We start from the raw sequence: 22,108 nt of genomic DNA on the forward strand, positions 1-22,108 counted from the left end.
GGGAAGAATATGTGGTACTGAAGCTAAGAATTGGACAAAGTCATTAACGGCTTCGTCGAAGTAGTCGTCTGTTAGGTTTTCGGAAAACTTTGATTTCCATTTAATCGGATCGTGGTTGTACTCGCCCATATTCGGAGCTGGAGTAGTAGCGGTATTAGTTGTGGTTTCATTGGGCTGACGATTCTCTGGGGAATTTCGTATAATGCTGATTTTACTCTGCTTCTTGACCAGGGTATCTCTGTGCACTGCAGGGTGAGCTCTGCTAACGTGTATGCTTACGCCCCTATCGGATCGATAATATTTTCCACAGTGCGTGCATTGTACACCATGTGATTGTTGTTCGTCGGAAAGATTAGCCATATTGCGAACATGTATATGTGACCATATAACTTACGATTGAAATATTCTTGTCTATGCGCTGTTATCCAGAAAATAATACAAAACAAGCCACGTGATCTTCTAACATCACTGCCTTGTCGACTTGATTTTCTGAATGAGGCAGCAAAATACTAGGATATATGACAATCACATAAGAGGCGACATGTATAAAAGTTAACCATACTAAACTTTTCAACTATCAATAATCTACACCACACGAAAAAAATAAAGACTATATACACTTCTAGTCCTCTCGGATAAAGGATGTACAGTACTCCACAAGCAAGAAACCGTGAAAAGATGTAAGTTTAAAGTAATAAATGTCTTCCTTTATGATTGTCTCCACAAAACTCGGTCACGTTTTACGTATACCTTCCGCCAGGTTTGAGTGAAGTATATATCATATCCTATGCAACACCAAACGAAGAGTGCAGGTTGTCCTTTTTCTAGTAGAAGGACTTCTCTCCAGTATGTATCATTATGTGTAGCTGGAGGTCACTTCGCCTAGCGAATAGTTTGTTGCAATACTGACACTGAGAGAGCCTTTCCCCTTTATTAAGAAGCAAGTGGGTGCGAAGATTACTACGTTGACGAAACGTCTTATTGCATTTCATACAGGGGTTTGGTTTTTCTCCAGTATACGACTTCGTGTTGTCGGAGGCTACCCTTTAACTTCAAACGCTTTATTGCATTATTTACAATAGAATGGCCTTTCTCCGGTATGCGTGATGATGTGTTTCTTGAGAGACGGGCATGACTAAACGTTTAATTGTATTTCTGACACTGAGATGGTGTTTCTCCATTATGAAAAAGCGGGTGCTTTTGTAGATTACCTCGCTGGGACAGGGATAAGGAAACATTAGATACGAATTTTTCCGACATGAAGGCATTATATGTCATGTATCCGCGGGAGCAGTGAAAACTATATCTACCCTTTCTCAAGATACGAGGAAAGTATTAACATGTGTGAAAAACACGAGAGAACATATATGAAAATCTCTTCTGTTGGGGCTTATAACATAACAAGTGCTCTGAACGGTGACCAACAGGCGCCAATAAAAATATACAAGTATTAATGCAGATCACACTCTTTCTAAAACAAATGTTAGTATAAGCCTTTTATTTCGGAGCAGTGGGTTATAAAACATTATATTTTGGTCACTCTCTTAGACAATGAATTGGAGATTATACTCGGCCATGTGCGACTGTGACAGAATGAGTTTGGCCACCATTTTGAAAAACTTCAACCAAGTTGAAACTCGAAGGTGCAAGTTCAACATTCGTGACCTCTGTGCACGTAAAGATGCGGATGCCAGTCCACTTTCTGAAAGATTTTATTGTTGTCTTCATTAGAAAGTAATTTCACTTTTTCCGTATCCATACCTAGGCTATCACAAGATAAATAGGCACCACGCTGGTCAATTTCACACGATTATGTTCCTAATCCAGATATAGGCTACTGTTTCACACGAAAAAACTTCACTGTATGACTCAAACTTCTGAATGGAATACAAGCACAAATAAGCTCACTTTTTCCGTAATCACGCAACTGTGGTGATGGATCTTACCCAAGGTGACAATCACGTTTGTTTCACAAGGGATGACAATTAACATTTTCAGGGCTAGGAAAATGTGATCATATTAACCCGGGAACGCCGGAGTTTTCAAGTTTCGATTTTTTAATTTTTATTTATTATTCCCAGTATTCACATACTAGAGAACATTTGAAAGTCATTTTTCTAAATCTAGGATGATTGGTTTCTCAATGAGGGCCTGGTACCGTACGGTACCGCACGGCGCTTGACATACCTTTTGGGTGATACATAGAAATTGTTACCTCATTAGAATACCATGACATTTAGTACTTAATATTGTTATAGAATATCGCTTACAAATTACTTAGCAATAAACAAAGGAACAAATGGTATTTATAGGTTTATTTGTGACATCCCTTTGGGAATTCCAAAAAATAACATTAGCTCAGACGTGACATATCCTTAGGAAATTGGAATGATACTACCATAGACTTCAGTTTTAGTTACCTATTCCCTTTTTTCACTAGTTTGGAGTGGCAAAAATTAGTTTACACAGACTCCCACACTACACTTGATGCATTCTGTGCGGCCGCGGTATTCGCATCCTGCGGCCGCGCGGCGCCGGCAATAGTTTGTTAGAGCGATATAGTGATGTAGGGCACTCGATCTCAAAGTCTCACATACTCGGAAAAGAAAAGAAGTGTGAACAACGGCGTTTATTTCTCTTCAAAATACCACCCAGATATGTATACAGTATTAAATATTTTGCACCTTCCTAATTCTGATGGTGGCATTTGCACATAGCCACTTAGAAGTAAAATGATGACAATATTTTCATTTCTTCAGGGTTACCTTAGGTTCTTCTTCATTTTTAAAAAGCGCATACTTGATGGCTCCAGAGCATAAGGAATTCACAATTTCATTGTCAAAATAAAACTCAAAAATATTTCGGGCAACATCATATTTCAAAAAGTGGAAAATTGTGCACTAGGGAAGTGGATTGTAGTGGGAACTATAGTACGCGAACCTTTTCTTGAGCCCTGGGCTCCATAGTGCTCAATGGAAACTAGGGCTCAAGAAAGGTTTCGCGTACTATAGGTTATCCGCCGTCCAGATAGCTGGTGGACGAGGTAATGATTTCTCTCTCTTTGCGGCCCATGTATCATTACCGGACATGGATTCTCTACTCCTGTGCGGAATTTGCTGTTTCAGCATTACTTCAGGTGGTACTCGGAGTTCACCTCCCGTAAGGTTATCTGCGAGACCCCCTATATTTTCTTCAGCTGAATCTTCATCAGATAATACATAACATTCCGGTGGTTCAATGTATATGGCTTCAGCATCAGTATCTTCTTCTTCAATAACATGTAGCAGCTCCTCAAGCGTCAAGCCACTCGAATGAAGTTCACGTATGATTGGACGCGATACATTGCGATTTTCACGTGTGTTATGACGTGAATTTTTTAATAAAACTACAATTATACAATTGAATGACACATATACATCATTATTTGCAACTGCAGTGTGAATTGTTTCTTTATAATCGTCCTTAGAAGCAAGGAGGAGAAAAGAAACGGAGAGGTACGGTAAGCGCCGTGCGGTACCATACGGTTCCAACAGAATATTTAGTATCATAATAGCTAACACAGAAATGCTGCCCAATTGCTTGTTATTTCAAATCATGGACTGATATTTTTAGATAATAAACCACGCGATACAAAACTGTATTGTCAAAATTTATAAAAAAATAAAGCAACTTACCGCAGACGGGCTGTCATTTTATTCCTCTCAACACGATCATAATTCCAAGTAGTAGTTGCCGCAAACAAACACTCAAACAAAACCCTCTGTTGATTTGAGGCATTGTAGGCAGTCTCACCTTAACATTCTAAAGCGAAGTTGCCAGATTTGCGTCGCGAGTAATGATCAGTACGAGAAAATCTGAAGTAAGGCACACTGGTACTATACGGTACCGCACGGCGCTGCCAGGTTAAGCGGTAATAGCAAAAATTTGTGACGTGATAAGTGAGGTATTTTTATATAGATTTAATATGATGAGAATCGAGACTTCAAATTTACGATGTGCTAAGCGGGAAAACGTGTTAATGAGGAACGCACTAACGAGATTTGCTGTATTTACAACATTCCTGGAAACACTGTATTTTGCAATCCCACCCACAGGTGGGTTTTTATCTTGTTGAAATGTGAGAAACTACCAATGATAGGCGTTGCACGAGAGCTGAATCGTATACTCATGTCGTCATACTTTTCATTATAAGTCCCCATGTGCCTCACACAAATTCCATTATGAAATAAAAATAAACCTTGTTTCTCTTGCCTCGGTATCCATCAGTAATCTGTAGGTTGTACATGATCAATAAAGGAATAAATAGATACGGCACATAATCAAAGTAGGACGACGTGAAAGGAAGCAATTTCTTTTGATGCTACACTATTTGTGAATGAAGTATATGTCAGACAGGCGCTCGACTTTAATAATAAGCCAGTTGTGGCAGAGAAGAACCAAGATGGGAAGGGGAAACAGGAGAAGTGCTCACATGCGGAAGGATACTTTTCCTCAGCTCTTGAGTTGACTTTCACCATAGTAGTTCCAACTTCTACAACCTAGCAAGACATCTACTTGGCGATAAGAAGGTGCCCATGAAAAACAAGATGACTCTGTGTGAGAAGAGAAGCTAAAGAATTCAAGACTGATATAGTATGGACATGTACAGTGAATGCCTGGCAGAACACCACGTGCATGCCTAGAAAGAAGGGCTGGAGAAAGAAGGCCAGTGGGAAGACCTAAGAAGAGATGGCTACACCAGTTGAGAGACGATGTGGAGAGAAGAGACTGGAAGTCAGTGGTGAGAGAGAAGGCGTTTTTAGACAGAAAACAATGGCCAAGACTCGTTCAATGCGACCCTCCCCAGCATGCTGGAGGAGTGTGATGAAGACTATGAAGATGATGAGAAGTTTAGTTCAAAGAATTCAGATTTGAATCAATATATTACCACCAGATACAACAATTTCTATTTCATCAAGAAGATTAACAAAGTACAAGGGTAAACTTGAGATTTTATTAGATTTATTACATTATCATTTATTCATGGCCAGTTATATGTTGCAATGTCTTGAGTCATACAGGGTTCCCAGCCAGAAAGTCATAAACTAATTTCCCTGACAAAAATTTGGCATTTGTACAATTTTTAACAGCCTCCTCCACCCCCATTAGCTGTCCAACACCCAACTGTACACAATATTTATTACTCAAATAGGAAATAGAACATTTTGAACAGTAAAGTATATACAATTTAATAATGATCTGCTAGATAATAATAAATGTTAATACATTTTATTTATACATGAAAAATGAAAGTATTGCTATTAAAATTACTAATGAATGCACAATGTTGGTAATAATGTAAAAAAAAAGTGCAGCACAACAACAAAATTACACACAATTTTTTCTGGTTTCAAGTAGGCATATTTTATCTTCAATTCTGGCTTCACATTCTTGTGACTGCATTCTTTTAACCTTTTTGTTCGTCTTTCTTATTTCATCACTTATTTTTTGTTTCTCAGCTTTTTTTCTGTACTCTTCTTTGACCTTCAGGCGTGTCTTCTCCAAGTATTCCTGGTATTTCTTATGAGCAAATCTCACCGATAACAACATTCTATGATTAATTGGTACGCATCCGACACCTCCATAGTACAAAATGGAATCATACACCATTATTTGTCTTTGTGCAATAATTGACTCCTCATGTATGTTTTCTACCATCATTATTTATTTATAGAAAAGCCACTCTACACTGCAACATTTTCATGAGACAGAATAAGACAAAGCTTTATTACTAGCCAAAGTCACTATACTGTTTGTTTTCTGCTAAAATGTCAGCAAAGAAAATATCTAAACCCATACTATCATCAGATATTGAGATATATTCTTTGAATTTAGTTTCCAAAGCTTCCTTTGATTCACAACACAAAAATGTATTGTGCTTTAGCTCTATTGGCCACATTTTCAGCTATTCTGTTAGTTGCATACTACACTTCCAAGACATATTCCATTCAGGTCTGACCAAGACTTGGTTGCTGATATATGAGGGTTCAAACTCATAAGACCTTTCACTAATCTATACTTTAAAGGACTCTTATAAAACAGTTTTGTCACACCGGCCACTAATATTTTCTGACATTCGTGTTTAAAACCAAGAATTTCTTTCTCTGATAATTTTAGTTTATTTAGTACCTTTTTCGTACTAAATTCAACATCAACCTCAATCCAACCTACCTCAATTAAGTTTGTTGGGTCCTGTAGATCAAGCAAAGTCACACTCCTAATATCACTGGCATTTGTCATTTAACTCTGCTTGACAAAGCAATTCTTTGATGAATAGTTCATTCAAGATGGGAGTACAAAAATGGAGCAAGCAGTTTGTTACTTTGAAATCACCTGAGAAAAGGCTCACATTCCAAAGAAATGGTTTTGAAAAATGCTAGTTTGCATTTTATTAAAGGGTCTTGGATTTATTCTTTAATATTTTTACAGGGCTTACTTTCTGACAACTTAGCATTTGCAACATATGCCTTGATATGGCGAAGTACTTCTTTTTTTTTTTCTTCTTTCGTTTAGAATTTGCTTTGCGTCGCACCGACACAGATAGGTTTTATGGCGACGATGGGATAGGAAAGGCCTAGGAGTGGGAAGGAAGCGGCCATGGCCTTAATTAAGGTACAGCCCCAGCATTTGCATGGTGTGAAAATGGGAAACCACAGAAAACCATCTTCAGGGCTGCCGACAGTGGGGTTCGAACCCACCATCTCCCAAATACTGGATACTGGCCGCACTTAAACAACTGCAGCTATCCAGCTTGGTTACCCTGAAAGTGTAAGGCAGACCACTTAGAGGGTGATGACCTCTCTCTGCCTCTACGCGCACGGCCAACTCGCCCGGTGAAATAAACTCTAAACTAAACTGATAGCAAGATCAAATTGTTGTATTCATAAGCCAACCAAAACAGATCCACACAATAACAAGTTCGAATAACCACAACATAAACATTAACGGTCAACAGATTTCATTTGTCGGAAATAAAAAATATTTTGTACAGCTGGTGGATATATCTGTAGAGTAAAACGCAAATTTAATGCTTTAAGTTACTGTCACGATCAACTCTCACTATTTAACAGCCACGCAAATGACCGAAATCCCTAAATAGGACAGAGCTGATGCATCAGCGCCATGAGCGTTCTCGCCATAACCTCTTGCGCCGATCTATCAACGCGCTAAGTACGAAAGGGTTAAACACTCATGAAGAATTAGTTCATGCATACCTGCCAACTTTCCAAATAACCCATCAGTAAAATCCCTGTATGTCAAAATACGCAGGAATCCAAAGCATCAAAACGCAGTAAACACTAAAAAATTCATGTATTTTCTTCGCTTCAGATAATTACGAATTCAACAGCATTAATATAAAACACTGATGACATCATAAGGGACAAAATATTTCACTTTAGTTAAACTAATACAAATATCTTTAAAATGCATCAATGAAATCTACTTACTCAATGTAATTTGTTAATGCACACAACTAATTAAAACTTTGAAGTAAAGAGTATGATGCTGCACATAATTATATGCACACATGTTATTTACATTATTTACATTATCACACGCACACCTCCATTCTGATTTAACAGCTAAAGTTGTGGCTTGCTTTGCTTTCCTCAGAACTTCTAGTCTTCAAAACGGAAATGGCTTCAAGAGTTCCACTGGACATCAATGACCTGAACTGTGTCCTGTTCTTCTTAATGAGGATAAAAATTCATTCACACTCTGCATTACTACGTGATATGATAAGAACAGACAGCATGAATCTAGAGATCGTGTCTTTTGTAATGTCCATCCGCTCCACGGATATTCAACAACTGTGCCCATTTTGAATCAATTGTAGCTTGGTTACTTACAACACTAGATAAGTCGTCTGTCTGAAGAGGTGCAACTGGCTTTGGAGTTCATTCACAGTGTCATCTCTTGTTTAATTTCTCTTTTAAATAAAATAACAGGAAACTACCGAAAAAAATGAATAGAAGAAAACTGTGCTTCTTCAACGGCATCAAATTTAGCAACCTATGCATGTTTTAGCACATTGTTCTTAAAAGGGAACTTGTTAATCATGTAGACACAGGCTGCACAGAAATAGTTTCTAACTGATAAGAAAAACAGAGATTTGTCTTTATCTTGTACCACCTTAACCAAGTTTGAAGTTTAAATGCCAATTACCAATTCATCATCCTTCTGATTCTGGATTGGGTGATACTGGACATCAAGCAATGCCAACCATTTAACTACACTTGGCTTCACAAACTTGGTGAGCATCTGTTTCAAAAGATTCATCATTAATTTAAACAGTACATGGACATGTGGAGAAGCACTCCGAAGGGCTGTATTGATATCAAATGATGGGCTAGTCACATGTAAAAAAAGTACAAAATGCCTTGTTTAGGTCAGAGGAAAGATAAACAACTTTTCTTCACAAGATGTAGTGGGATTCATGTTTCTGACAACAGGTGAGTCACATTTGGAAGACATGCCATTCTTTTGGCAGAAAATTGGCAGAGAGTTTGTCATCAGATGTACCGTGTCCTTTGGGAATAGTAAAAAAATAAAAAATAAATTGCCAGAAATATTTAGAGAACACACTACCACCTCCTCTTTAAAAATGAAAGAAGTGGATCCCACTGATCTAATAATCTGTCTAAACACGTGGCTAAGGATAACCATCTTGTGCACACATGCTTCAACAACTTCCTTGTTTCTTTTCCATGCATACTTCAAAATTTCTGAAGACATTCTTTTCTTTTGGCACTCTTCTCCAAGTAATGGAAAATATCAACAAGATCTCATCAATTTTAACTGATAAAGCAACAGCTTTTTCAGCAGCTACTGTACGTTAATTAGATGGCAGCTGCAGTCAATACCAAAAATATCCTGATGAGCTTCTTTCAAAATGTTCGGACTCTATTTTTCTGTCCAATGGTAACAGGAGCATTGTCAGAACAGAATGCCAGACAGTTCTTAAATGGCACTTTATTTAATTCCAACTGCGACAACAGCAGCTTTCCTATGCTGCACCCTGTTTGAATCCCCTTCCAATGCTGGTACTGATAAAACAGTACTTATAATACTTTCTCGAGTAGCATCATAAAAAGTAACCACTATGGGATACAATTTGCTTCCATCTGTCGACAAAGAAAATGGACTATTCTGTAAACAAGTAACAATGTCCTGTGTTGCAATACGTGCCATTTCGTTTCGGACACACGTTCCTCTTGTGTGCCCACAACCACACATTTTTGCGATTTCTGATGTAGGAAACATCTTGCTGAACAAAGCTCCTGCATAAGCAGTTGCTCTCAATGGAATGTTGTGTTCCACTAAAAAAGAAGTTAACACTCGGCCTTTATTACATCGTAAACATTATCTCCAGCTTTGGCTATAAAATTTTTTTAAAAAAACTTTATTTTCTGATGTTTTCCTTAGATTTCAAATTACCAAGATGTTAACACGCTTTAAAAGATTAGTCAGGTCGTTTTTGCCGCCATGTGCTATGTTAATATCACAAGAGCACACGGTACAAAAGGCAAATTTGTCACCTTTTCTAGATTTCAGTATACATGGGAAACTCAAAGAATAGGTTTCCCTAAACACCTGATGATAATGGTTTTTTCGTAGATTTACTCATGATTAGCGATAAACAAAGATCATAAGACAAAATAAGCAACAAACACAATTCATGTTACTCCACAACTATAAAAACTTTGCAATATGTGGCAAATATGAATCAAATTAAGCGACGAACATAATTCACATGTTTTTTTCCTAACTACATGACAAATGCTTTGTAATTTGTAGTGAAGAACAAAAGAACTATTTTTTATACAGGACGGAAAAGGTTATTATTGAATGAATCAATGCAAAGAACAAGAGAATGGTTATCCAAGATTCAGTCTCTTTCAACACAAACAAATTGATATTGATTGACTGGGATACAGAACGCATCTTGTACTCCCAGTCGAAGACTGTAACAATCGGATGAATATAAATCAGAGCAATATATCGAATATTCCCTGGTTACACAGCATGTAATCAGTAGCTTACGGAAGCTTGCTCAGGTGCAAATTTTAAATAGAAGATCCTGGTACGTAAAATCGTAAAATATTATGGACAAACCATAAAAGTTGGCAGGTATGGTTCATGTATATGGCAATGGTAATAGTAACAGTGTCATTTGATGTCACAATATTCAGGGATTGACACAGATTATTTGTAAATTTCATCCTCCACCAGAACACCTTCCCTCCCCTCCCACTTTTTTACAAGTTGCTTTATATCGCACTGACACAGGTAGGTCTTATGGCGACGATGGGCTAGGAGTCGGAAGGAATCGGCCATGGCCTTAATAAGGTACAGCCCCAGCATTTGACTGGTGTGAAAATGGGAATCCATGGAAAACCCTCTTCAGGACTGCCGACAGTGGGGTTTGAACTCACTATCTCCCAAATACTGGATACTGGCTGCACTTGAGCGACTGCAGCTATCGAGCTCGCCACCAGACCACCACCACCACCACCACCACCACCACCACCACCACCACCACCACCACCACAGCCACATACATAGTTATTTTTGGAAAGCTAAAAGAGGCTATTTGTCATACGAATTATGGTTGACTGACTGTTGGAGTGTGTCTGTCACATGATAATGAAACCTCTTACTGCTCAAACCAGTCATTCCCTTCTTAAAGGCATGAGATGAAGTTCAAAACTAACAATCTACGGTTTGAGAGTTGTGTCATTTTCAAAGCCTTGATTATGACCATAGCAACATGGAAAAGTAAAGTATATGCTACTGTAAAATCATTTCTATTGTTGTTACATACAGAAAAATAAATTACAGAGTAATAATTTAGTTACTTCCCTGAATGTAATAAATTCCTTATATTTTATGGTGGTAAATAAATATCCAATGTAAATCAACTAGAGAACTGACAAGCCAATTTGTTAATTCTCTTTGTTCCTCGATATCTACTAAGGTTACATTCTGCTTGCACTTGATTTAGAGACTGCCTTTTAGTACTGTTTATAATCATACAATCTTTGTTTATGTAAGCTTCAAACAGCAAATAAGAAAAATATATACGTATATATATGAGAAAAGAAGAAGAAAAACCCAATTTGAATGAGGCTACAGCTTACTGGAACAAGGGCACTATATTGACGAAGTCCTTGGTCACAAAGCTCATTTCTAGAGTTCTAAAATTTAAGTCTTACTAATACATTCACCAACTTATAATGGCATTTTTACCTTTTGAGTCCAGTTTATTAACTTCATCACCCTTCACTTTCTCATCTGGATCTTGCTTTTCACTCTTGGTTTCCATTTTATCCAATCGTGGACGTTTTCTTCCCTTGAAACTCCTAGGAAAAAAAGTTAAACAACAAAAATTAACACTACAAAACATAACTTGTACCAATTCTCATTTACAGATTAGAAGCAGCAGCTTTGACTGGACCTGTCAAAAGTCATTTTCAAGTCAAATAAATGACGTTTTGCCGTTCTTGTCTCCAAAGGACATGAGGAGACAAAAATAAGGAATTAAAATGGGTGATATAAATAAAAATGAGATGTAACTCAAAGACAAGTCTCGAAGGAGGACTGAGACAAAGTCACTTGCGAGACAGAACTCGTTATGTATATGAATAAAGTTTGTTTCTCGCTAACAAGACATGTCTCCTTCCGCTTGAGATGAGTCTCGTACACTGGCTCTGGTATCTGTCAGCTGACGAGTGAATTAACAATCGGAGAGCTACAAAGAGTGGTTTTGTTGGAACAGAGGAAAATGTTAGATTTAAAAGTGACAGTGTGTTCTCGAAGAAACAGAAGAACTCATTTCAGTGCAAAAACTGGTTTTACAACTGCAAATGGAAAATATTTTACATGAAAGGGAGAAAAGAGCAGAATAAACAAGTACAACAGAAAAGGAACACCCACCGATATTTTCTTCATTTAGAATAGTTCTTGACAGCCTTTACTTCTTCAGTTGTGTTTCACTTGGGAGCTTATTCTGCAAACTATACCTTTCATATTAATCAATATTCAATAATCACTACAGTTCTTTCTAGGCTTACATAAACGTAGTGGCTCGTACACTTGGTATACTTGCACCCCAGCTTGGGAACGACTGATTTAAGGTTTCTTTTCTTGTAAGTTTCCTTCAAGATGTTGTGTAAGAAGAAGTTACATTGTATTTATCATCACATTTAGGATCCACATTCAAATGCATATTTTTCTGCGGTCATTGAAAGTCACTCAAACACTTTTTAAACACGCTTCGTACTTCATTCTTCACGAATATGAAGAGTTTATTGATCATACCTGTACATAGCTAGGGGTGTTTCTGCATGTAATGTACTTTTTCTACAATTTGTTTAAAGTCGCACCGACACAGATAGGTCTTATGGCGATGATGGGATAGGTTTAGGAGTGGGATGGAAGCGACCGTGGCCTTAATTAAGGTACAGTCCCAGCATTTGCCTGGTGTGAAAACGGGAAACCAAGGAAAACGATATTCAGGGGTGGCGACAGTGGGGCCTGAACCTACTACCTCCCGGATGTAAGCTCACAGCCGTGCGCCCCTAACCGCACGGCCAACTCACCCGGTATATAATATACAACCAACCAATACCTGTCTAAATTTCAAAGATTCAAAACATAGAAATAATACAAAATGCTATCTATATTCATAAACGAATATAACTAACAAGGGAGTTGTTTGATTTGGACCGGACAAATTGCAATGAAACTTAGTAACATAATGAGCTAAGACTGCTAAGACATCCGGAACTCAATGGTGATAACCATTCTGCCGTGAAATAATATTTTCGTACCGGTATTTATTGACAGTAAATTCTTGCTCCAGTTTTAAATGGAACGTGGTGTGTAGATGGCAGCGATTTCAATGAAACATGGTAGGATGATCAATTAAGACATCAGAACATCGCTGCATGATTGACGTTGTTATATAGGTTACCCGCACTGTGATAAAATGAATGACTCTCAACAAGATTCCAAAAGTTCAAAGCTATTTATAGCATGCAAGTTTATATACGAATGACGAGGATTTCATATTACATATTTTAGCTTCAATTGTAAACGACAAAGAAGTATTAAAAGCCTAATATTTTAAAATATTCATATACTGTGCATGTTAGTAAAATGGGTTTGACGAGCAAGACATTCTGTTCATGTTGCCAAAATGTAATTTTCACTCTAAAGCACACTGTTTAATGTAACTTTAAAACAGAACTATCTTTTTCCTTTTTTTTTTTTTTGGTAGTTGCTTTACGTCGCTCCAACACAGATAGGTCTTTTGGTGACGATGGGATGGGAAAGGCCTAGAAGTTGGAAGGAAGCGGCCATGGCCTTAATTAAGGTACAGCCCCAGCATTTGCCTGGTGTGAAAATGGTGTGCCCGTTCGCATATCGTAGACCGATTGCAAAATGGCGGCGTAGGAAGGTATGGCCCATGCGATCTATCAGATACAATGAACTTCTCGGTAATGTGATGTTATAGAAGGCGATGTACGTCACGGAATGGACCATTTTGGAAGGCACTACGGGATAGTAGAGGGTCAACTGTATTGTTTGAAAAAAATGTAGCAGCGAGGTGATTGTTAAAATAACTTCACTCTTAAAAATTTGCATCGGTAAAGGAAGGACGCAACTGCAAGTCAAGCTTCGTATCGGAAGATAATGTAAGGATTAAGAAGAGGATATCAAAGATTTACGATCACTGTTCAGAAACTGACGAAATAATTCACCCCCGGACGATATAAGAAGAGCCGAGGAATAAAAAAAAATAAAAAACGGAGATCTACATCTTAACAGGGTCCCGTAAGCAACCATCCCACGTTTTGGCAAAGGGGGACCAACTGTAAAAGAGAAGCGACAATTTCAATCGGGAAGAAGATTATTCCTGTTCAATTTAAGAAGAACGAGAGTGAATTTGGAGTTCTACAGAGAAAGGAAGATACTTAAATTCGCATATACGGAGAACTTAATTCCAACCAAAGCAAAAACTTCATCCCGAAGAACAAAGAAGAGTATATCAACTGAGAAATAAAATTATAAAAATGGAATTTATTATGACTGAATTCTTCGTCGAAATGTATATCTTTGCTGCCTACAGAACTGAAGTCATGACTGTTTGCTAAATCTACAAGATGGACCGAACTGGGGAAAGGTACATCCTAACCAGATGACCAACCTACGGCGGAGGAAGGCAACGGCCAACCAGACGACCAGCCGACGACGTGGAAGGCGATGTCCAACCTGATGTCCAGACCATGATGAGCGAGAATCGCAACCAACCAGGAGCCGATTCCAAACGTGCGGACGGAGGATGACCAGACCCGGATCTCAACCGCGGGTCTAACCACATCCAAGCACTGGAACGACTACTGGACCACAAACATACAACATCTAACGAGCTAAGTCCTTACATTTTTTTCTAGTTACGTAGTTTCTTTTTGATCTGCATCCGCACTCTAACTTCGGCATGTGTCGATTAATTGGAGATATTAACTACTTAATTATGAATGTGAACGAATTATTCAAGTTAAGTGTGAGATATTTAAGGCTTTGATATAAGATGGCAGTGTAGAATAAGATCTATATTACATTATATACGCGCTACCGTACTTGGTCAGAAATAGTATAAAGTGGCATGAGTAAATGAAAGAAGTGTTTTTCTAAGATCTGATAGCAATGAGTTAACACACGTTGTTGGAACTTAAATAGATCTCGTTTTAATTGTACAATGGTTACTTCACGTCTGACCCGCGTGGCAGATATGATTGTATTTGAGTTACGTACTCTTTGGTCTGTTGAATGAGGGCATTGAACTCTGTCTTATGTTAAAATATGCGAGGTTATTGAAATGCGTTTTATAAATAATAATAATAATAATAATAATAATAATGTTATTTGTTTTACGTACCACTAACTACTCTTTTACGGTTTTCAGAGACGCTGAGGTGCCGGAATTTAGTCCCGCAGGAGTTCTTTTACGTGCCAGTAAATCTACCGACACGAGGCTGACGTATTTGAGCACCTTCAAATACCACCGGACTGAGCCAGGATTGAACCTGCCAAGTTGGGGTCAGAAGGCCAGCGCCTTAACCGTCTGAGCCACTCAGCCCGGCGCGTTTTATAAAAAGGCAATTCTGAGATGCTTAGTGTAGCGGTATAAAAGTAATCAGCGATATGTTTATGGTAAAGAGTATGCAAAGGAAGTGATAGTAGTACATTGAAATGAAGTTGTAATGTGATTATTCGACGGAGTCTAGTAAGGAATATTGAAACGCGGATATATGTTTATGTGCTTCGGTGTTGATATGAATTGCTATTTGCTGAGGAAACGCTATGTTACGTTAATATGAGGAGAGATGCCGTGTTGAAATAAAAAGAGTATGTGAAAGAGAGTATATTGAGCGGATAACCTATCTGAGGTAAGATTGATATGTACCATAGTAGAATTGAGATTCGTGACAGTATTTATCTGACAGTTGTAGAGGTTGTGTATTAAATACGAGAGTTCATTGACATGTTATTTAAATGCGCTCATGACCAAGTGTAATTATGATATTCTTTGATGTGGTGACATACTTCAAAACATGAATGCGTGTTACTTTCATTCTAACTGACCATATGAGTTTAGTAGCCCGTAAGGATAATAGATATTGTATAATGTGAGAAAAGGAAGGCACATTGAGCCATGTGTGTGTGGATCGGAAACTACGTAAATGGGTAGCTAGGTGATTTATTTCTTTTAAAACAGAGATTATTTTGAGGCGACGTTCTTAGAAAATATAATGAGTAGGGAAATGGTAGGCTAGGAGCCGTGTCTCACAGGCACTAGGAAGGTATTGCCTTAGCCCGTAAGCTGTTATTCAAGCATATTAAAGAAGAAGGACTATATAATCAGAGTTCAGATTTATGAATGCCAACTTAGGAGAGCAATTTTATGAGTTCATACTCATGCTAGGGTTTATTTCAGAGGCATATACCCAAAGATGCTCGGTTTTATATTTGCAATCTGATTTTAATCTATTTAATTATTATTATTACGCTTCATTATGGTGAACTATATGTTTTGATTCAGAAGTAATTGACTTGAGTGTGTTGAGAATAGATAATACAATTAACATGACAGTATTTACGTCAAGTTAAAGAAGTATTTTAAGCAAGTCTGTGATTGCTCAGTGATCAAGTGTACATATTAAGGGTCATTTTGATCTCATTTCAAAATAATAATATCAAAATAATTATAAATATGGAACATAAAATAGAAATATCGAATATGATTGAACAAAAATATAAATATGAGTATGTGAGTGTGTAAATAGTCTGAAATTCAAATTACATTTCTTTTATTTCGAGCCAGCGCTGACTCTGAACTATTATGCGTATATGATATCAAGATACTACTACCCAAATTCACATTAATTTTTGGGAGGCTGATATTTTATTTCAATAAATACTAATATATTATTTTTCTAGAATGTGTCTGTGTAATGAATTCTTTCTCTGAACGCTTAGCTCATAAGTTAGTTGTTAAGGTAAGTAGGCCTATGCAATTGAATGGATTGACGAATGCTAAGAATTTTTTTCGAGGTTTTTGGTAGTCGGTACTCTCTCATACGAATTAATACTTTGGTGATACGTCTGCGATGGACTGATACTCTTCAGAGTTCACGTTAAGTGCGACCAAATGTTAAGATCACAGATTTTATGAGAGACATGGGATACCCTGAGAAGAAATTGAGCTGCTGGGAAAATAATATGCTGACCGTGCTACCACGGGGCACAATGGGAAACCACAGAAAACCATCTTCAGGGCTGCCGACAGTGCAGCTCGAACCCACAACACAACTATCAGTGCATTTCTTTAAAATAGAACTATCAGTGCATTTCTACAGTGCATACGCGAGGTCAACACAGCTGCAAACCACCCAGCTGTTCTTCAGCAATTAATTATAACAATGTCGTTGATTTTATGACAAAGTGAATTTCAGCAATAAATTTAAGACAGGTGGATTGACAATTCTTCGAAGTTTCATCGAAATCTGTCTGATCCAAACCAAATGCTTCCCTGTAGTATTCGGCGCAAGTGAGATTTTGGTGCAATGGTTGAGAAAGAGCAGCACTCATAGGGGCAGCAAATCATTGGCCAAATAATGTCATTATGCGAATCTGTTAAGTGTTGTGAAACCAGTTACAGCATATTTTTCTCAAGGGCACGAGCCGGTGGTTGAAACTTTTAAATAAACTTAGAAACAGTGCAATCGAAAAAGGAATGGGCAGGGAATTTTACGGCACTTGAAGTAAACATAAATGGGATAGCTTACACCAGGACCAAAGATACTCACACATTCGTTCAATACCATTTGGCCAACATGTGGTAGAGAGCGATAATTTTCAGACTTGAAAAAATATCCTTCCATATATCAAAATGTGATTAATAATAATAATAATAATAATAATAATAATAATAATAATAATAATAATAATAATAATAGGTAATAATTTTGTGTGGCTATTTCTAGCCTGGTACAGCCCTTGTAAGACAGACCGTCCGACGAGGATGGGTGTCATCTGCCGTGTTATTGTAGTGGATGATAGTGTTGTGTGTGAGTTGCAGGAATGTTGAGGATTTGTTAAAATCTCTGACCCGACCGCGAATCGAACCCGGGGGCCCCCTGAACCGAAGAGTACTACGCTGACCATTCAGCTAAGGAGCAGGACAAAGTGAATAATGAAAGCCTTGAATAATTGTAAGACATATCTTAAACATAGCTATGTATTGTTTCGTCCTTTTCTGTGATTGTGAATTAATTTTATTTATAAAATGTTAGTCGTATTTTGTGAATAGAAAAAATGTCAACGTACAGAAAAAAATCACAAATGTGGAATAGATGAAAAATAATTAATTTAATAATTACTAAGAAAATTTTCAGAAATGTATGTTGCATGGTTTTGCATATTTTTGGTTTGATTTTGAACATTTTAGACTTTATGATGCATGTAAATCCTATTGCTAATGGCTATCATCGTCATCATCTTTATCATTATTGTTATATGAATGTCTCGTGTATAGGCTCCAGAAAATGTTGTGCTAACAATTTTCTTTCCGGAAACGGTAGAAATCTTTATAATCATGTTCGAAAGAATCTCTTCGTACTTTATAAATGTTTCTTCTCCGTTGTAAAATCATTATAAACTCCACCATCACGTTTTCAGCCTTATTATATCGCCTTGAGTAACATTCTGGGCAGTCTCAAGAGATTCTGAGATCAGTCCCCATCCAGAGAGACTAAGCTCCAGTTTATTCATATACATTTGGAGATGTGTCTCCGAGAGAATCCGCTAATGAGCTGTGTCTCAAGGAGCAAAGGTCACTGCTGAGACATCGCTTTTTTATTCATATACAATTGAGACATGTCTTAATATTTATGAGACAAGAGATAGGTTTCCGGTTTATTCATATCACCCAATATCTGGTAACTACTTGGATTGGACCGAAGCCTGTTGGAAACTTTAGAATTAAGCAGACTGCCATAGTATGAACATATCAGAAGGATGGCTCCAAACAGCATCCCTAGTGCCCATTACAAAAAAACTGCTGCTTGTTAGAAGCCCAGAGGGATGCCCATGATGGTTGGGGAAAAACAAATTTTTAAAGGTCTTGTAATACATGATGTAAATTGGAAGCAAAAAAGAACAGGTATGGATGGGCAGGTCCAACTAGACGAGACTCAAAAACACCCGTACTCTGCTTGCTGATCATCACCATCATGACCAGTACACACCTTGGAAGAACTCCAATTTAAAAAATATATACTTCAGTGCACAGGACTCAACCCAACCCAACAAAAACAAGGCAATTTACCAGCCCTATACTGGACAGCCAGAAACAAGATGAAATAAGACTCTGTTCCCTAATACATCTGTACTTTATTGACGTTATTTGTATATAACTGTTGCCTAGAGATATCAATTTTGTATTGGAGTTACTTCCCAATTAAACCTTAAGTAACAACAACAATATTTGAAGTTATTAAGTACATCCTTCTCACACTTTCATTTGTCTTAATTTTTATATATATTCCAAGAATATACATTTTTGTATGAAGGAGGCTGATAATAAAGTTGTTTTTTTAACACGCACACACTCTCACTCTCTCTCTCTCTCTCTGCCTCTCTCTCAAATTGACCCTTTTCCAATCCCCAATCTTACAAAATGAATATTATCTTGATATGACAACACAGTTACAGGTACATCAGGAAACAAAATGGTGTTTTTCACTATATACTGTACATGTTAGAGTAGTATCCAACGTTCCTCATAGTACATGGACTCATCCATCCAATGTTCCGCCTAGGCACTGTGCTGCAAAGAAGAGAGTCGTCTGTTAGAGACTGGTTGAACAGTTAGTATCCAAGTTGTCCTCAAAACAGGAACAGCACAGCTAGATTATCTTGCTCCCAGCCATATAGAATGAGAGTGTTATAAGATTTTCATGAGGCATGCAGGGATTTAGCGTTGTCTTACAGAACCATGGCACAATGGGTCAAAGCCTTCAATGATGGACAACAGTGCGTGGCTGACATGCCTTGACCAGGACACCCTGGCGTCAGTAAGGAGGATAGTTTATGGACAGGTTGCTGGGAACAGATACAACTCAGATGGTTCATGAGTTAGCCCGAGAGAGAGGCATAGTGTCTAAAACTGTGTTTCGTATCCTGAAAGACCACCTTGGCACAAGAAAAACTGCATCATTTGATGGAATTGCAGAAATGGCAATGACATGATGCTGAAAAAACTCACTTGGAAAAGCATTAAGGGGACATTTTCCTACACCGTTTCATACAATGGATGAGAGATGGGCCTGTTCTTACAAGCCAGAAATAAAACGCCAATTGAACAAATGTAATTTTAAAGCCTTTCAGTCTGTTGAAAACACTAATTATAATACATAGGGTATTATTACATAACTGTAAAAAAATACACACTATTAAACAACGAATTATATGTTTCATTCTACAAGAACTTCCTCAGATATTATCAGATCCCTTCAAATGCATATATATGTACAATATTGTTTACGTTGTGTAAACTTGTCAATGATTGAGAGTTGATAATGTTATGAACAAATAATAATAAATGATTTGACTGTAGTAGCCTTCAACTGTCACCTTAATAACTTAGAGAGCAGGCGAGTTGACCGTGCAGTTAGGTGTGCACAGCTGTGATCTTGCATCCTGGAGATAGTAGGTTCGAACCCCCACTGTCGGCAGCCCTGAAGATGATTTTCCATGGTTTCCAATTTTCTAACCAGGCAAATGCTGGGGCTTTACCTTCATTAATACAATGGCCACTTTCTTCCCGCCACTCCTAGGCCTCTCCTATCTAATCATCGTCATAAGACCTATCTGTGTCAGTGAGACGTAAAGAAAAAAAAGAAAAGAAAAAAAGAAGAAACTTAGAGAAATGTTTCTGCACTTATCTAAGCTGCTAATCACTCATCAGTTACCTTCAGCAACAGCTGCATCTGGACTGTGGTCAGTGGCCTTGCCCAGTCTTGGTAGCTAAGGAGAAAATTCTGTAGGGAAGGGGATGTAGGGGAGTGACGGGAGTGTTGTAGGCCATGATTTTGATCACTGGACAGAGGAGGAGAATGCTACTTCTTCATGATATAATGTATTTTTGTGTATTAGGGAGTAAATGCACATTAATGATTTTGATTAAATCAAATTATGGAAATGAATAATTAAAGAGTATCTTGTAAGACATTATTTTTAGTGATAACAATAACCTAGAAACCAACTAGAGTGGAGAAAGTTACTGCGTAAACTCAAAGAAATAACATTAACTTAACATTTAATCGAAATAGAAATTAATAAATCAAGAAAAGTCAAGGCATTAGAAAGAGAAGATGGATCCATAGAACATGACGAAAAGGGTCTTCAGAAGGTGATTGCAAAGTATTTTGAATAACTTTATAATGAGGATGACTGCTCAGAGGAGGAGGATATAAGAAAGTGGAAATAATAGATGGAGAAAAAGAAGAGAACCCGATAACATGGTTGGAACTTGAAAGGGCAGTGAAGGCAATGACCAAAGTAAAGCAAGTAGAAAAGACAAATTCAATGCTGATATGATTAAGACAGCAATAAGCATTGGACTACAGTGGTTATACAGAGCCCTCAATGTCATATGGAAGGATGAAAAGATATCTGAAAATTGCCAACAAGGAAGCATTGTACCACTGTTCAAAAATAGAAATAGGAAGAAATGTGAAAATTATAGAGGTATAACCCTATGATCACATGGGCTAAAAATAATGGAGAAAGCCATAGATAAAAGACTGAGGGATATAATAGAAACACGGTTTGGGTTAGAAGAAGAACAACATGGCTTTAGACTGAATAGATCAACAATAGACTTGACATTTGCAGTGCGAACGATAATGGAAAAACATCTGCAAAGGAACAAGGAAATCATATTCGTATTTTTGAATTTGGAAAAAGCTTATGATACAGGTAAAAGAAAACATGTATGGGAATGCCTACTGAAATAAAATGTACCAAAATCATCAATTAACAAGATAAAAATGTTGTTGTATCATGAGAGTAAAAACAGTGTACAAGTGGGGAGTGGTGACTGAAACATTTTATACAAAAAAAGGTCTCAAGCAAGGAAGTGCACAGTTGCCATTATTGTTTATTATATTGATGGATGAAATCATAAAACGTGAAAAACAGAGTATCAGTAGTAATGAAGTGAATGCTTTGCTATTTGCAGATGATGAGGTGATTTGGGGAAAGGGAGAAAAGGAAGCACAAAGGAGACTGGACATTTGGAATGAAAATCTGAAGGAGTTTGGAATGGTAATTAGTAAAAAACTGTAGTCATGCACTTTGGAAAAGAGAAAAGGAGAAGCCAAGTGAACACAGAAAGAGAACAGTTGGAGAATGTAGAACAGTTAACATATCTGGGTAGCATTATTAATTGAAATAATGAAATCAACCCTGAAATTAATAACCGACTAAGTAAAGGTAC

The 22,108-nt window shown here is 37.5% G+C and overlaps 1 protein-coding gene across 1 annotated transcript in view; it reads right to left on the bottom strand.

Annotated features, from left to right (window-relative positions):
- Window positions 1-22,108, bottom strand: part of HDAC1 (histone deacetylase 1) — a 279,346-nt gene that overhangs the window by 19,491 nt on the left and 237,747 nt on the right. Inside the window, exon 9 of the mRNA XM_067135243.2 lies at window positions 11,290-11,402. Within this exon, the coding sequence (XP_066991344.1) occupies window positions 11,290-11,402 (113 nt within the window). The remainder of the gene's footprint in view (window positions 1-11,289; window positions 11,403-22,108) is intronic.

The sequence above is a fragment of the Anabrus simplex genome, chromosome 1 (genome assembly GCF_040414725.1).
Source record: "Anabrus simplex isolate iqAnaSimp1 chromosome 1, ASM4041472v1, whole genome shotgun sequence".
NCBI classification, from domain to species: domain Eukaryota; kingdom Metazoa; phylum Arthropoda; class Insecta; order Orthoptera; family Tettigoniidae; genus Anabrus; species Anabrus simplex.